This window comes from Danaus plexippus, chromosome 20, assembly GCF_018135715.1.
Source record: "Danaus plexippus chromosome 20, MEX_DaPlex, whole genome shotgun sequence".
In the NCBI taxonomy this organism is placed as follows: domain Eukaryota; kingdom Metazoa; phylum Arthropoda; class Insecta; order Lepidoptera; family Nymphalidae; genus Danaus; species Danaus plexippus.
Genome location: NC_083550.1, coordinates 5,379,226 through 5,393,366, shown reverse-complemented (window position 1 = coordinate 5,393,366; position 14,141 = coordinate 5,379,226). Strand labels below are relative to the sequence as shown.

The following is a 14,141-nucleotide window of genomic DNA, read 5'->3' as shown; positions in this document are numbered from 1 at the left end:
TTTCGAACATAAGATAATATTAATTTAGTCAGCAAGGTTTTCCCAGTTTCTCCAGGTGCATCTAAAAATATTATTATTCCTAAATTATTCTGGACACTCTCGCACATGCAATAATCATCATCATTGGGACAACGATTTCTAATGTTGTCAGCAGTTCCATTGAGTTGTAACCAAACTCTGCGGAATATTCCCTATTGGTTACCTCTCCGCCAGAGGTTGGTGTTGGCAAACCATATTCACAGAGTGATTTACCGGCTATAGCCATTAAGTCTTCCTATAGAGCTAATAAGCACTGATTTTTAACAAGATCACGGAAATTATCATTAGTTGCGCCTTCACCATCGTGAGACATATTCCGAAGAAATCCTTCTGTAAATTTTTCTTTATATTTTTCTCATCCATAAACAGGATCTCACAAATTACAATTTTACAAATAAATGGCGTAACCCTCGTGGATTATCACTAACACAGGATTCTGCTAATAAGTAATCCCAATGCTGATCATTTTGAAACACTCGGCTTTGTTAGGATGAACAGTATACACTCTATCAAGTACATGTTCTTTGAAAATACCTGACTCGCCATCTACGGGCCTACCCCGGCGTCTCCGGTTAAAGACACTTCGTTGCTTATCGTAGGTATAATACGATGGAATTTCCTCATACAAAATCGATTTTGCAAAATTATCAGTTTGGCAAAATCGAAATAATATTTTTTTATGAGAAAGGTGGCAAACGAGCAGACGGCCTACTTGATGGGCAGTAGGAATCGTCACCCAACATACATGTTGCGGATGTCCATGGGTGACGGATGTGGTAACAATTTTATAATTGCTATCACCATCTTACACTCGGAAAATATAATATATTTTTCTATATGTATATATTTTTCTATTTGTATGTACAATAACATTCCAGTCCTCTTAGACTTTTCTGAAGACGTGCTAGTTGCGAGAGTTGCTATTTTAATACGCTTTTTTATTAGTAATATTGTTGTATTGTTTGGAATTATTTATTAACGTTGACATTAAAATAAAGCGTGACGAAGAAATAGATAGATATATCTTCATAACTTGTAATAAAAGACTTGTTTTCAAACACAGTATAACTTCAGTCCTCTGAGACTTGTCTGACGAGATGCTCGTTGCGATAGTTGCGAGATTTGCTATTTTATTAGCAATATTATATAACTGTGATGCGTTCAAAGTGTTGCTGGTGTTCCCTGTGCCCGGGAAGAGTCACTCCATCTTGGGGGAGGGTTATGTAAGACATTTGTTATCAGCTGGACATGAGGTAAGCCTAGTTTTATAATATTGTATTTTTCCACTTACTGTCTACCAGAATACCAGATTGTGATGATGCATAAACGTTTTTCATGTACATACTTGTTTATTAATGTTCCAATTTTACTTTTCACAAGTTTTTGACTATGGTTTTGTTCGCTTAAGCGTTTGTTTATTCCAGATTAATATTAAATCATAACTGTAAATAAATGGAGAATAGTACGACCAAACATATTTTGTGTGTCATTTGTAAGTCAAGATACATCTATGTACCTTTCAGTGGAAACACCATAATAATCGTCTGCAAATAAAACATTACGCTGTAAAATAGAAAAATGAAAACATAAAACGAGAAAGACATTTTTGTTTGTTTGTGTTGTGAACTTTAGATTGTTGTAATCTATAAATGTTGAAAGGTATTTTTATGTAATTTTATGACTCACTTGTTGTGTCGTTTAAACGTTTTTTAATTGCTGCTCTTTGGATATATGTGCATTTATTTATGATACATTAATTATAGATCAATATATGTATAAGTATTTGAGTGAAGTGTAAAGCGAGAGACGGAATGACGCGGAAGCTGTTTTCGAATGAGTGATATGGAAATAATATTAAAAATATTTTTTGATCATACTAAATGATGAACGATTATAGTATAATCAAGTTTTAAAATGTTGTGATTATTATGTATTATTCTATTATCAAAATGGTTTTTTATTCTTAATTTTTTTCTAATATTTTTTCTACATTTAGGTCATTTAGCCATGTAGGACCCGTAGTTATTTATCAATATAATATTTGCAATTTCTGGCGAGTCTTAAGCATGCGAGTTGAAAATGTTAAAAAGAAATATTACACACTATGAAAAAGTTGTAAAAAATAGAAACGATTTTTCTTTGAATTTATGGCACAAGACAATTAAAATGTGAACAAACTTTTGAGTTTTTTTCTTTCGAAGGAATTTTTAAAACCAATATAACTTATATCTTGAGAATAAGGCTATTAGTATAAAAGGTAATACTGATAGCCTTGAGCCCTATTTAAATATATTAAAAAAAGCAATTATTTATTTATAATTTTTTTTTACAGGTCACCTACTTAACTCCGATACTCATTAAGAATCCGCCAGCCAGACTTCGACAGATAGATTTGTCTGAAAATTTCAAGTATTTGTCAGAAGGTTGGTATACGGTATTATTAAACATATTCTAAATAATGTTTTTGTTAATTTCATGTATAAAATGATAGACGATTGCTAAAGCTTCTTTTTTTTAAAGAGGAAAATAATCAAATGATCTTGTCCCGGGTGGGGCAAGAGTGAGTGTCGGACTCCTTGTTTCTAAAAACCTTCGTACTTTCTCCTACTCCGAGACAGGCCTTGGTACATCATTGTGCTTGTACCCGCAACCCGGCTTGGCAACGGCTCTAGGGCCCAGTCTGTGGTGGTCTAAATGCTCATCGAGGCGCGCGCGGTACGCTACGCGCCGTACGCTCAGCTCTTGTTCTGATCGGGCAACATGCTAACCTTGCTCGCCGTCCGCAGACCCGTGCTTACGGAGGTTGGAGATCGTCTCGAAATCCCTAACGCCTGGAGTGTCCCCTTTGGCGGCTTTTGGCGTGAGTAGGAACCTTCACTTACGCGCTCCGCATCCTCCTTAGCAAGCATGACTGCATCGCCGAAGGAGGAGACAGCTTCCCAGTGCCTCTTGCTCCGCACCATGGCCTGAACTAAGGACGGGCACGAGGGGTTGCCGCCGCCGATGGCTACCCTGAGAACACGGTGGAGCTCAACCCAAACTGGGCACTCCGCAACCGTATGCTCCACCGTGTCCTCTGGTTGGTCGTTGCAATGTGGACACCCGGGCGTATCGTCCCTCTGAATGCGAAATAGGTACCTTCCAAAATTTCCGTGTCCGGTAAGCACCTGCGTCAGGTGGAAGGTAAGGACGCCGTTGCGTCTCTCCAGCCACTCCTCAAACAGGGGTCTTACTACTGCGATAGTATGAGCCCGGCCTTCTCGCCACGGTCTGATCTGGCACAGCAGCGGAATTTGGCCTTGGCGATAAGCTTCAGCGCGTAAACTGAAGACGTGCGCAAGCGCCTTAGTCTCTAGGTTCCATGGCGGTAATCCGGCAAGGAGGTTCGCTGCCTCCCCGGAAATCGTGCGCTACCGACGGATTGATGCCGATGGTAACCCTTTCTGCCGTTTTTCGGGACCCACCTGGATGTGGCGCATTCCGACGGCCGTAAAAGCTCATGACCTCGGATTTATGGAGTGCCACCTCGAGTCCTAACTGCCGAATCTTAGAAACGACTGTTTCAGCTACACATGCCACCAGGTTGGCCGCGGTGCGACCTTCCATTCGCTAGCACCAGCCTAACAAATCAAGCTTTGCGATATCCAGAGACATCGCCACAACAACCCTTCCTCTGGCCACTGGAGACCCCGTCGTGAGGTCTCTCACGCACATGATGGCATCTACCGTGGAACACCCTTTGCGGAAGGAGAACTGGCTGTCTGCTAGATCCGGCCCTCTGCCTATCAGGTGTGCGACGAGGCGTTTCGAAAGTATTCTTTCGAAAAGCCTGGGCCTGAGCCCTGTACTCCTCGTACAACTGGCTTCAGCGTCCAGAGCCCGAATGCAGAGCCTGCCGTGTCTGGTGTATCGGCGTCGCGCTGCGATTCACTCACTGCGTAGCTAGCTTCCAAGACCACCAATACACTTGACGCTTGCGCTGATCCGGCCGGACGCGAGGCATCGCCACGTCACAAATCCTGGACTGGCGTCCTGGAGCCATCTTGCCTCCTCGTTGACTTCGGCAGAACTTTCTGTTGGAATTATCCAGTTGTGCACGATTGCGGCTTCGAGGAACAGCTCTCGGTGGTCGGAATACGTCTCCACGTCCTCTATGACGCGTCAGTGGACGACGTGCGATGACAAAGCTGGGCTGACGAACGAGATGCCCACCACCAACTTGCCCTGCAACAGCCCATGCATAAGCATAGAACTCTTGATTAGAATTACGAAACCTGTCTCTAGAGCCTAGTCTTCCACCATCCTACCCCGGATGTCGGTTAGCCGGAAACCCCAAGTCAAGTTCTTGACATTTCAGTTACTGAGGACGAGCACGGTGAGGGAACGAAACTGGTGGAAGACGTTGACCAAATCCCTTAGGAAGTTGTGATACTAGGGTAGAATTCGGTGTGGAGAAAAGTAAACGCCCACCTCAACGATATCCTCAAAGAGTGCGGCAATACAACCCCTCCTTCTCTGAGGCCTATTTAGGATCAGGTTACCATTGGCAGCCAACGAGATGATAGTCCCTGAGCCGTCCACATCCACCGTCAAGTGATCGCTGGGCGGGATGAAGTACGGCTCTGAGACTACAGTGACATTTATCAAAGCGACGACACAGTCGTAATATAAAAGCAATAGCAATAGAAATAGTGAGAATGTAGTCTCTATTTAGATAATTTAAATAATTTTATGTTAGGTAGCCTGCTTTGCCGATACCTATTAAAAATCTGCCTCCAATACTTAAGACCTTAAAGAATTATTATTAGTGTTAAAAGTAAACGTCATTTAATTTCATTTTCATGTCTTAAAGTTTTGGAGATAAATATATAATTATATTCCAGATATTTTTGACGTGAACAGGTTCATGTATAAGGAATTGAATATGCAGGATGAACTTAAATACATGGTTATATTTGACAATTTGCTGAATAACACCTTACGAATGGATGTTGTCCAAAAATTTATAAAAGATAGAAGTGTTAAGTTTGATGTTGTAATAGTGGACTGGCTTTATACGGAGTTAGGAGTTGGGTACGTTAATAATTTGTGAATTGGTATAAGATTTTCAAACATTTATGGTAAGAAGAAGATAAAAACATTTCGTTCTAGATTTTCATCTGTATTCAATTGTCCTCTGATATGGTTTTCGTCTATGGATGTCCATACGACAGTGTTGGCACTCATAGATGACTATTTAAATCCGGCTTACGCTCGACATCATATGAGTACAGAATATTCTTCCAGTTTTTTGAACAGGGTGAAGGAACTTTGGACTATATCGAGAACATGGTTATATCATTGGTGAGTATATTAATGACAACTGACACAAAATAATCGTCACAGATTTTAATATAAACTTGTACGAAATAAATACCATGAATATTCAAAAACTAGTTCATTTCGTTTCTGTAAATTTCAATTTCCTGACACGAACTGACCTGACACGAAAATACAAATGCATTAAGGTTCAGTTTGTGCTTTAGTTTATTCTTTCTCACACTATCATTTGTTTTGAACGTAAATGGCAAGTCCAATTATATATTGAATAAAATTTTAAAAAGTAATACAATATATAAAATACTTCTGAAAGGTTTAAGGGTTTATAACTTAGTTATACAATTAATTCCAACTTTCAAAAAACTATTTTTTACGTATTTTTGCCTCAGGTGGCATCTTGACGAAAAAGAAAGGATGTTTCGAGAGATATTCGGACCGGCTTCCGAAGAACGAGGTATAAAATTACCACATTTCAACGACGTTCGCTACAATGCATCCCTCATGCTTGGCAATTCACATATAGTGGTTGGAGAAGCAATTGCACTGCCGCAGAATTACTGGCACATCGGAGGATACCACATCAAAAAAACTGTTGAACCATTGCCAAAGGTAAATCGATATAATATTATAAAAAAATAAGTTGGCAAAGTAACACATAACGTAACTGTACACATTTTTGACGTCTAATATTTGTTAAGGATTTACAAAAAATCATGGATACGGCCAAAGATGGTGTAATATACTTTAGCCTGGGCAGTTTGCTGAAAGGCAGAAAAATACCGAGTGCAGTTAAAAAGCGATTCCTAAACATTTTTAGTGAGTTAAAACAGGAAATTATTTGGAAGTTTGATGAACAAATGACTGATTTGCCTAAAAATGTGCATATCGTTACATGGGCTCCACAACAAAGTATTTTAGGTAAGGGTTCAAATCATTTTAAATTTGCTGAAGCATTTGCTGGAATACAACATTTATTTAAGAGTAACGGTAAGACAGTTTCAATTCTCTTTATATATACATTTACAAACAAGTCGACTCATTAACTTTAATCATTACGTTTTTAATGAATAATTAGATCTTTGAAGCGTTTGTTGGCAGTTGGGGTATATAGAATTTGATTAAGGATAGAAGTATAATAGCTTTGATCCTCACATTATGTAGACATCGGTCTATTCAACAATTTCAGTCATTCAAAAACAGAATTGAGAGAAATAGAAAATAAAATAAAAATTCTTCTTTCAGCACATCCTAATTGCGTACTTTTTATAACACACGGTGGTCTTCTATCAACGTTAGAGACCATTAAATATGGTGTACCAATTATCGGTATACCATTCTTTGCCGACCAATACCTTAATGTCAACAAAGTTGTCGCCAAAGGAGTCGGCAGGCGTGTAGATATAAGTGAAAACACTCCGGAAGAATTAAGATTTGCTATAAGAGAAATGATGGCTAATTCCAGGTGAGAACATCACTCTTCAACTTGTAAGTAAAGATTTCGAAAGCGCTTTTATTTGCGTAGTTTTGTTTGTTAACTATAGTAAAAAAAAAGATACGATTATAAATAATAATAAACATCTAATCAAAAAAAAGTTGCTGAAAAAATTTCAGTTAAATAACTTTTGGCTTTATTTATTTTAAGTTACCGCACTCGTGTGAAGGAACTGTCATCTCTGTTCATCGCTGATTCAGATCCAGGACAGCGGTTGGTTCAGGGCGTGGAGTTAGTGGTCAGGACGAAAGGAGCACCACATCTTCGCTCCGTCGCACTACGCGTGCCTTTTTACCAAAAACTATACTTAGACCTTTTACTCTTAGTTATAGGAATTGTTTTTGGAATTATTGTATTAATATCGTATACTTGTAAATATTTGCGCACTTTCATATCCAGGTCTAATCAGGGTAAGAAGAAATTAAACTAAATACGTTAATTATCTTCTGTTACACAAAGAAATGTTATTGCAAGAAATCTAAAATTTCTTATCTTCTAATAAATGTCATATGTTTGTTTAAGAAACAATAATGTCTTGAGTTTTACTTAGCATTTAGTGGTCTATAAATTTCTATAGACACACAAACGTCATACTTACTTATATAATATTCACTATTGTACTGTTTAAATGTTATTATAAATAGATCTTAGTTCCTTCTATTAGTAAGAAAGCAATATTATTAAAACAAAACCACCTTCTTCAGCTCGAAAAGTATCTCTAAGTGAGACCAAAAATGTCATGATATATTTTAATGATAGTTTCTTCTTTATCACATATAAACCAAGCAAGTTCAAAACTAAGGGCGATTCTAGCAAAATTTAGCTTTATTAAATTTAAAGTTCCATATAAAATACTTTTATAACTGTACAGATCTTTAGCCGAATCCATAAAATCTTTTGGTCTATCAAGTTATGGAAGAACATTCAAATCACACTTGGAACTAATATATAATTTACAGTTACGTATCTTAAAAGAAATAATTCCAGAAAATTTCAAAACAAACAATTATCAATCAAGATCACCTAATATTTGCTTTAACCAAAATTTTACCTATACATGAAAAAACTGAATGCGACACAATAATGGAGAAATATTTCAATAAAAAATTTAAACACAATAAAAATAAAATGGGCAACATAACAACGCGCAGCATCATTAATTCAAAATTATTGCTTCCAGAATATATCAATTCGTATGGAAAGAGAACTAAAAGTAGTACCGAAACTCATTCACCAATTACTTAAGAACTTAAAATATAAAATAAGATAGTACTACCAAGAATTTATGAGAATTTAAAATCAAACCAATACTACTAAAATGACATTTATTATTGTTATTGTTATAGTTTTTTTCATACAATGCATATACACACTACCACCCACTCTATAAGAAGTAATAAAAATAATCAATGTAGCAAAATAATATGATTGTAATTTAAATTAATAATCAAGAAATAATTAAATGGAACAACCTGTGTACGCTTTACTTCACATATTAATACAGTTTGTTAAGAAATGTCATAATATATTTTTAATGTTTACCCACATAAATTATAATTACGAAAAGTGTTACAACAAGAGAGATTTAAGTAAACTTAGTTGATACTGTATTAGGAAATTAATTATACTTTTTTTGTCAATTTACAGTTAAGTAACAGTTTAGTTCTATGTCATTGTAGTAGTTTTAGTACTAGTAAGTAGATTAAGTTGTCAAATTCAGGACGACACTGGTGCATAATAAAACTCGAGTGAGTTTATGATGGCACCTTTAATAACGTGTTATTGTTGTTTATATGTTTTCCTTTTAAAATAAATAAATGAATACATCTTAATAGAAGTACACACTAATGATAAAACAATTGTTTCGTTTTTATTGCTTGTGATATTGTTGTATTATATTATAACATTAAAGTGAATTATATTAAAATAATCTTAATTCCAAGCTTTACAAAATATTGTCTACTATTGTGATATTGTTAAAAAATATGTTCATAGCACCGTTTTCTTCAAAATTCACATACCTTAATCCGAGCATTACATATTTTAAAGTAAATTTTCATGCTTTAAGTCTATAAAATAAAATATATATGAATACATTTTTTTTTTCAAACATTCAGTTTTAAAACATTAAACATGTATTTTTATATTATTACTTCCATGTGCATAGACGAAGTGAGACACATGAGTAGTTTTTTAATATAATATTTTTTAGTAAATATCTGCAATAAAGTGGGAAAGTATATTTCATATTCACTAACCACTATTAAACACAAAAAGTTTGAGTAAATTTAGAATTCGATAGATCTCTAGTTAAGTACCAAAAATTCTAGGCAGCACAAATATGCTTCTTTCTTTTTTGACGAAGAAAAACTTTTTTGAACCACATCCTCCGCTGGGAAGGGGGTTGTTTGGGAAACTTGGACCCATTAAAACCCTCCATGCAGTGTGTTATTATTGTGGCGGATTTATTAGATTTTTACTAGCTCGGGCTCCCTCAGCGCCATTTATTATTTATTCCTATTTTATTTTTATACGTGTCCCACTCTGTAAATTAATCCTGTATCAAGAGAGATCGATAATAATGATTACTAAGAAAGGTGATTAATTGGTTTGGTAGAACTCACAGACATGAGTAGCTTTTATGATTATCTATTCCTGTGCAGCTATTATGAGCCCATCTTCCACATTATGAGCATGATATCCACCCTTCAGTAGAAATGGAATATACTTCCCGACAATACATATATGGTGTGTCCTCTTCTTCTCCACTTTCATCTTTTTTTTTTGTCGGGTTGGAAAAAACCAACCCGTGTCCCTCATGTACCCATGTGTCAGAGGGGCCGGTATCGCCGAAGCATTCTTCGCTACTCCCCGACAGGTATTGACCCACCAGATGATCAGGTGGGCCCCGTCACCCACACTGCAGAATTGGAGGAACAGCTCGAAAGTAATCCAGCCCGAATCACTGCCTGTGCCCCAAGCACCCGCTCGTGAATTTACCATCAGCTCTGGTGTCATCCTTTTTCTTGGAAAGATAAGCATAGGTGGCATATAGTTTCCAGCTGCACTGAAGCGTATTTCGATCGTTACTGTTTTTCCTCGATCTGCTGAGTCTTGTAACGATATACAACCGACGCCTTACGTTGATACGCCTTGTCCATGATAATGCTTTTTATTTGCTGAGATTATCTCTCAAACATATTTCCTTAACAGAACAGTGATCTTAAATCAAAATTATAAGAACAGATCTATGTTTAATTACCAATAAACATTCAATTACATATGCCTTTTTCAAATACGTACACATACAAATGTGAACTAACAGTTTTTTATAATATTTTTCAAGTAAATTCACTAAAACATACACTTCGTAATATATTTTACTAATAAATAAACCTCAAATTTCATCTTTCCCTATAAATGGCCTGTTCTTATAAAATTTTAAATGTATATTCGCAAAAACTGTTAACATAAGACAATTAAAATAAAGTGTCCAAAGTTAGTAAAAGTTTCTTGTTAAGAAATAAGCTGACAAATTGTAGAACTAGTTCGGAGCTATGAAGACCGTATTTAATTTATCGTACCCGAGTAACTGTTAGCTCCTACTTGGTAACGTAGTTACATAGTTTGTTTCAAGTGTCTTTCAACATGAGAAATGTTATAACTAAAGATCCAGTGACATATTTTTAACTATTTTAATTTACTGAATCTTCCTGCCAGTGACATTTATGCTATAATAAAGAGATTTATATATTTTTCAGATTGTCTTACATCTAGTGACATTCGTAAAAACAGTTGCCGGATTTGTTTATATTTATTTTATTTGTTAAATTGTATTTACCTTTCAAATTCTTTATAAACTTAGCTCAATGTATACAGAAAAAGTTGCAGCCAGAATCTGTTTCGCATATAAAGAAAAAGCCTTTCGAATATCTTTGAATAACCGTTTTCCGATCCATCCGTAGCAATCCTTTGGTATCCGGCTGAGCGGGTAAATGTTAATGTCCGAGTAAGTATTGAAAGGTTCAAATAGAAGATAAAATCTGTTGAATCTATCGATAAAGTTCATGCAGATCTTAAATGATTCTAATGGCTAGCAGTGTTTCCAGCTATCGTTAATTTATAGACGCTAACAATAATAAATAATTATTTTTTTATATTTATTGCTAGTTAATTAAAAATTCTAGTCCATTTAAACCAAAATCCAGAGGTTTTGCTTTTATAAAAACAAACATCTTTATTACTTTCCTTACAAAAGTTCGAATTCATAATATTATGTTAGTAAAACAACTGTGATCTTCATAGGGCCATAAGTAATAATTTTCAAAACAGTGAGAATAATAACGAAAAAAGAAAACAAAAAAACTCTATATATTTGAATTAAATTAAAAACAGTCGAAAAATATGTTCGTTAAAAAAGATTTCATTTACTACGAAACTTTATTATTATATTATATTATATATAGCTTTATAATAAGATTATGAATTTTATATATAATTTAAGTTTATATATTTTTTTTCACTGTTTAAAGTTATACAGAATAACACTATAAACATTTACATCATGATCACATTAGCGTTATGTGACTATTAATTAACTGTATATTTTATAAAGGAATGTAATAAAAAAATCACACGTGACAGCTAATTAACGTGAAGCTACCGCTGCGGAACTCACAGCAATCTATTTCCAGGAATTGTATTAATATTAATTTCATTCTAAAGTGATCTGCTGGATAAAAACGTCTTTTCTGTTGTCGGCTTCATCTCTCGGTTATGAATTTGTTTTGGTTGAAAATTCTATTACGTATTATTGTTAAGCGTAAAAATTTTACCCCTCACGGTGACGCTGTCAGAGCAATTAGGGTAAACAGCTACAGTCAAGTCGGAGCTATGGTTAAAGTTGTGTTAAAGTTGGTTAAAGTTGTTGTGAGATCATACATTATTATAAATATGATACAAAATATATTGAATATAAAAGCAAAAATTTGTTATATTAAAGTTTTCGTTTCCACTTTTATAAAGTAAGTAATTAATAATTAGAGTTACATGAGAGTTATGTATTACCACTATGAAAAAGTTCTTAACTAGATTTATATTTTTTTTTAATTTCTGTTTGTTTAAGTAATTAATTAGAAAGAACCGGAAAAAAATCAAAACTGCAACTTCGTATGAGTGTTATCGTAATGGCATGTAAATAAAATATAAGGAAAATAAATTAAGATACCGTGAATAACTTCTTGCTATGATTGAAAAGTTATATATACATTTATACTACGTAACAGCCCCTGCTTTACACGGGCTCTTTACAAAAAATATAAAATAACCTATTTAATTAAGAATTGTTAAGCTTCTATTATGATAACTTTCAAATGATACGCCCGATTTAAATGATTTAAAAAGTAAGTTATAGATACTGATGTAGGCTTGAGAACGAAGTTATTTATTTTGATAAGACTTAGTACCTTACTTATGTAAATAGCTTTCCAAAAAACGCTTTAGGAATTCCAATTTTTAAAAGTTGTAAAATTGATATAGTGTGTTATCCTTAAGAGATAGACATATGCCATCGCGGACTTTTCCGTAGACCTATATAAAATACACAATTCCACCTTACATTCTTTTGTTATATCTCAAAGGGTTTTGGCAGCGTTTTCGTTAAAAGTGACAGACGACTCATTTTTTCCCGACATTTTCAACAAATAACGTTAATGTACACACGAATCACGCTATTGAGTGGTGAAAACCGCTTGACAATTGGTGCAGCAGTTTTTCTGTTTATTGCGAACAGACAGACAGACAGACGCTTCGGGGTACTCTATTTTATAATATATATATATAGATAGATATATGTACATAAACTAACCTATAATCATAATTAACGAACCCTCATCAATAGCAGAATTTCATCTACATATGTGATTACAGAGCTGGCAATCAAATTATTCTTTTGTATACATATTTTGATGGAAAAAGTTTCATTTAAGTGATGAATGATTGAAAATTCAAGATTTTTATCTTTACATTCTCAGACTTACCTATAAAGCAGCTAAACAATTTGATGTACCACAGACGACATAATGTTAACAGTTTTTGCGAATATACATTTAAAATTTTATAAGAACAGTCCATTTATAGGGAAAGATGAAATTTGAGGTTTATTTATTAGTAAAATATATTACGAAGTGTATGTTTTAGTGAATGAATTTACTTGAAAAATATTATAAAAAACTGTTAGTTCACATATGTATGTGTATGTATTTGAAAAAGGCATATGTAATTTAATGTTTATTGGTAATTAAACATAGATCTGTTCTTATAATTTTGATTTAAGATCATTGTTCTGTTAAGGAAATATGTTTGAGAGATAATCTCAGCAAATAAAAAGCATTATCATGGACAAGGCGTATCAACGTAAGGCGTCGGTTGTATATCGTTACAAGACAGATAAAAACATTCAACTCGATAAAAACTTTTATTATAATTTTTTAAGTATCACCATCTTGAGGAAGAGCTTCTTATGCCGGTTTAAAACTGCTTACATACGAATTATACTTTTTTTTTTTTTAATGAGGGGAGATCTTCTAAAAGACTTCTTCCGAGGGGGAACCCGGTCGGGGCATGTGGGATTTTTACCTACTAAAACCACCTCGACGTTCTCGGCGCAGTGCGTAAGCTAGTGTAACGGGGACGGCTTGCCATTCATCCGTTCACTACGCACGAGCCCCTAAAAGGGGACTCCGTCTTCGGTAGGAGAGGTGGGCCCCACCCACACCCCCCTTCCTTCTCCAAGAGCTGCCTGCCAGAACGAAGGCCTGCAGCTCTCCATTTGCCTGGATCATTGGGCATCGGATAACCCCTCCGACACCCGCAGGCTCCTCTCACTGGGGAGGCATTCGGCGGGCATAAGCCCGCTGCCTACGACCCAGCCTACGTCGGCGCATCGGCGCCGAGGAGGGATCATCTTCCATCCCCCTTTCGGCAGTCTCCTTCCGCGAGATGACAACCTCACAGAAAGAGACCACCGCCGCCCAGACCCTCTGACTACCGACCATAGCCTGAACTACGGCCGGTAGCGAAAGGTCACATACGAATTACCCTGATGCAACATGTTTTAATGTTGTAAAATGAGTTCAATTCAGTTATTTAAACTCGGAAAATATAATATATTTTCTATAGGTATATCTAGAAATAGACACATTTGTATGTACAATAACATTCCAGTCTAAGAGACTTTTCTGACGACGTTCTAGTTGCGAGAGTTGCTATTTTAATACGCTTTTTTATTAGT

At 35.3% G+C, this 14,141-nt stretch overlaps 2 protein-coding genes across 10 annotated transcripts in view; one reads left to right on the top strand and one right to left on the bottom strand.

Annotated features, from left to right (window-relative positions):
• LOC116774139 (UDP-glucosyltransferase 2-like) overlaps positions 1 to 14,141 on the bottom strand; it is a 217,049-nt gene that overhangs the window by 27,633 nt on the left and 175,275 nt on the right. The window lies entirely within an intron of this gene.
• Positions 1,045 to 8,780, top strand: LOC133318710 (UDP-glucosyltransferase 2-like). Of its 7 annotated transcripts, none has more exons than XM_061523767.1 (8): positions 1,045 to 1,292; positions 2,372 to 2,462; positions 4,923 to 5,112; positions 5,191 to 5,382; positions 5,748 to 5,967; positions 6,057 to 6,276; positions 6,601 to 6,820; positions 7,001 to 8,780. In XM_061523767.1, exons 1-8 carry the CDS (start codon positions 1,137 to 1,139, stop codon positions 7,278 to 7,280), a joined length of 1,569 nt encoding a protein of 522 aa, XP_061379751.1. In that variant the 5' UTR covers positions 1,045 to 1,136; the 3' UTR covers positions 7,281 to 8,780. The 7 variants fall into 7 exon arrangements, with proteins under 7 accessions (XP_061379751.1, XP_061379752.1, XP_061379755.1 ...); XM_061523768.1 differs by having other exon boundaries at positions 1,241 to 1,292; positions 4,397 to 5,112; XM_061523771.1 differs by lacking the exon at positions 1,045 to 1,292 and adding an exon at positions 2,068 to 2,296.

Bases quoted from the DNA above. Each gene is read 5' to 3' on its own strand.
- LOC133318710 (XM_061523767.1), top strand. From the start codon at position 1,137: ATGCTCGTTGCGATAGTTGCGAGATTTGCTATTTTATTAGCAATATTA. The intron at 1,293-2,371 runs GTAAGCCTAGTT...TTTTTTTTACAG, and splicing joins TGTTATCAGCTGGACATGAG to GTCACCTACTTAACTCCGAT. The intron at 5,383-5,747 runs GTGAGTATATTA...TTTTTGCCTCAG, and splicing joins AGAACATGGTTATATCATTG to GTGGCATCTTGACGAAAAAG.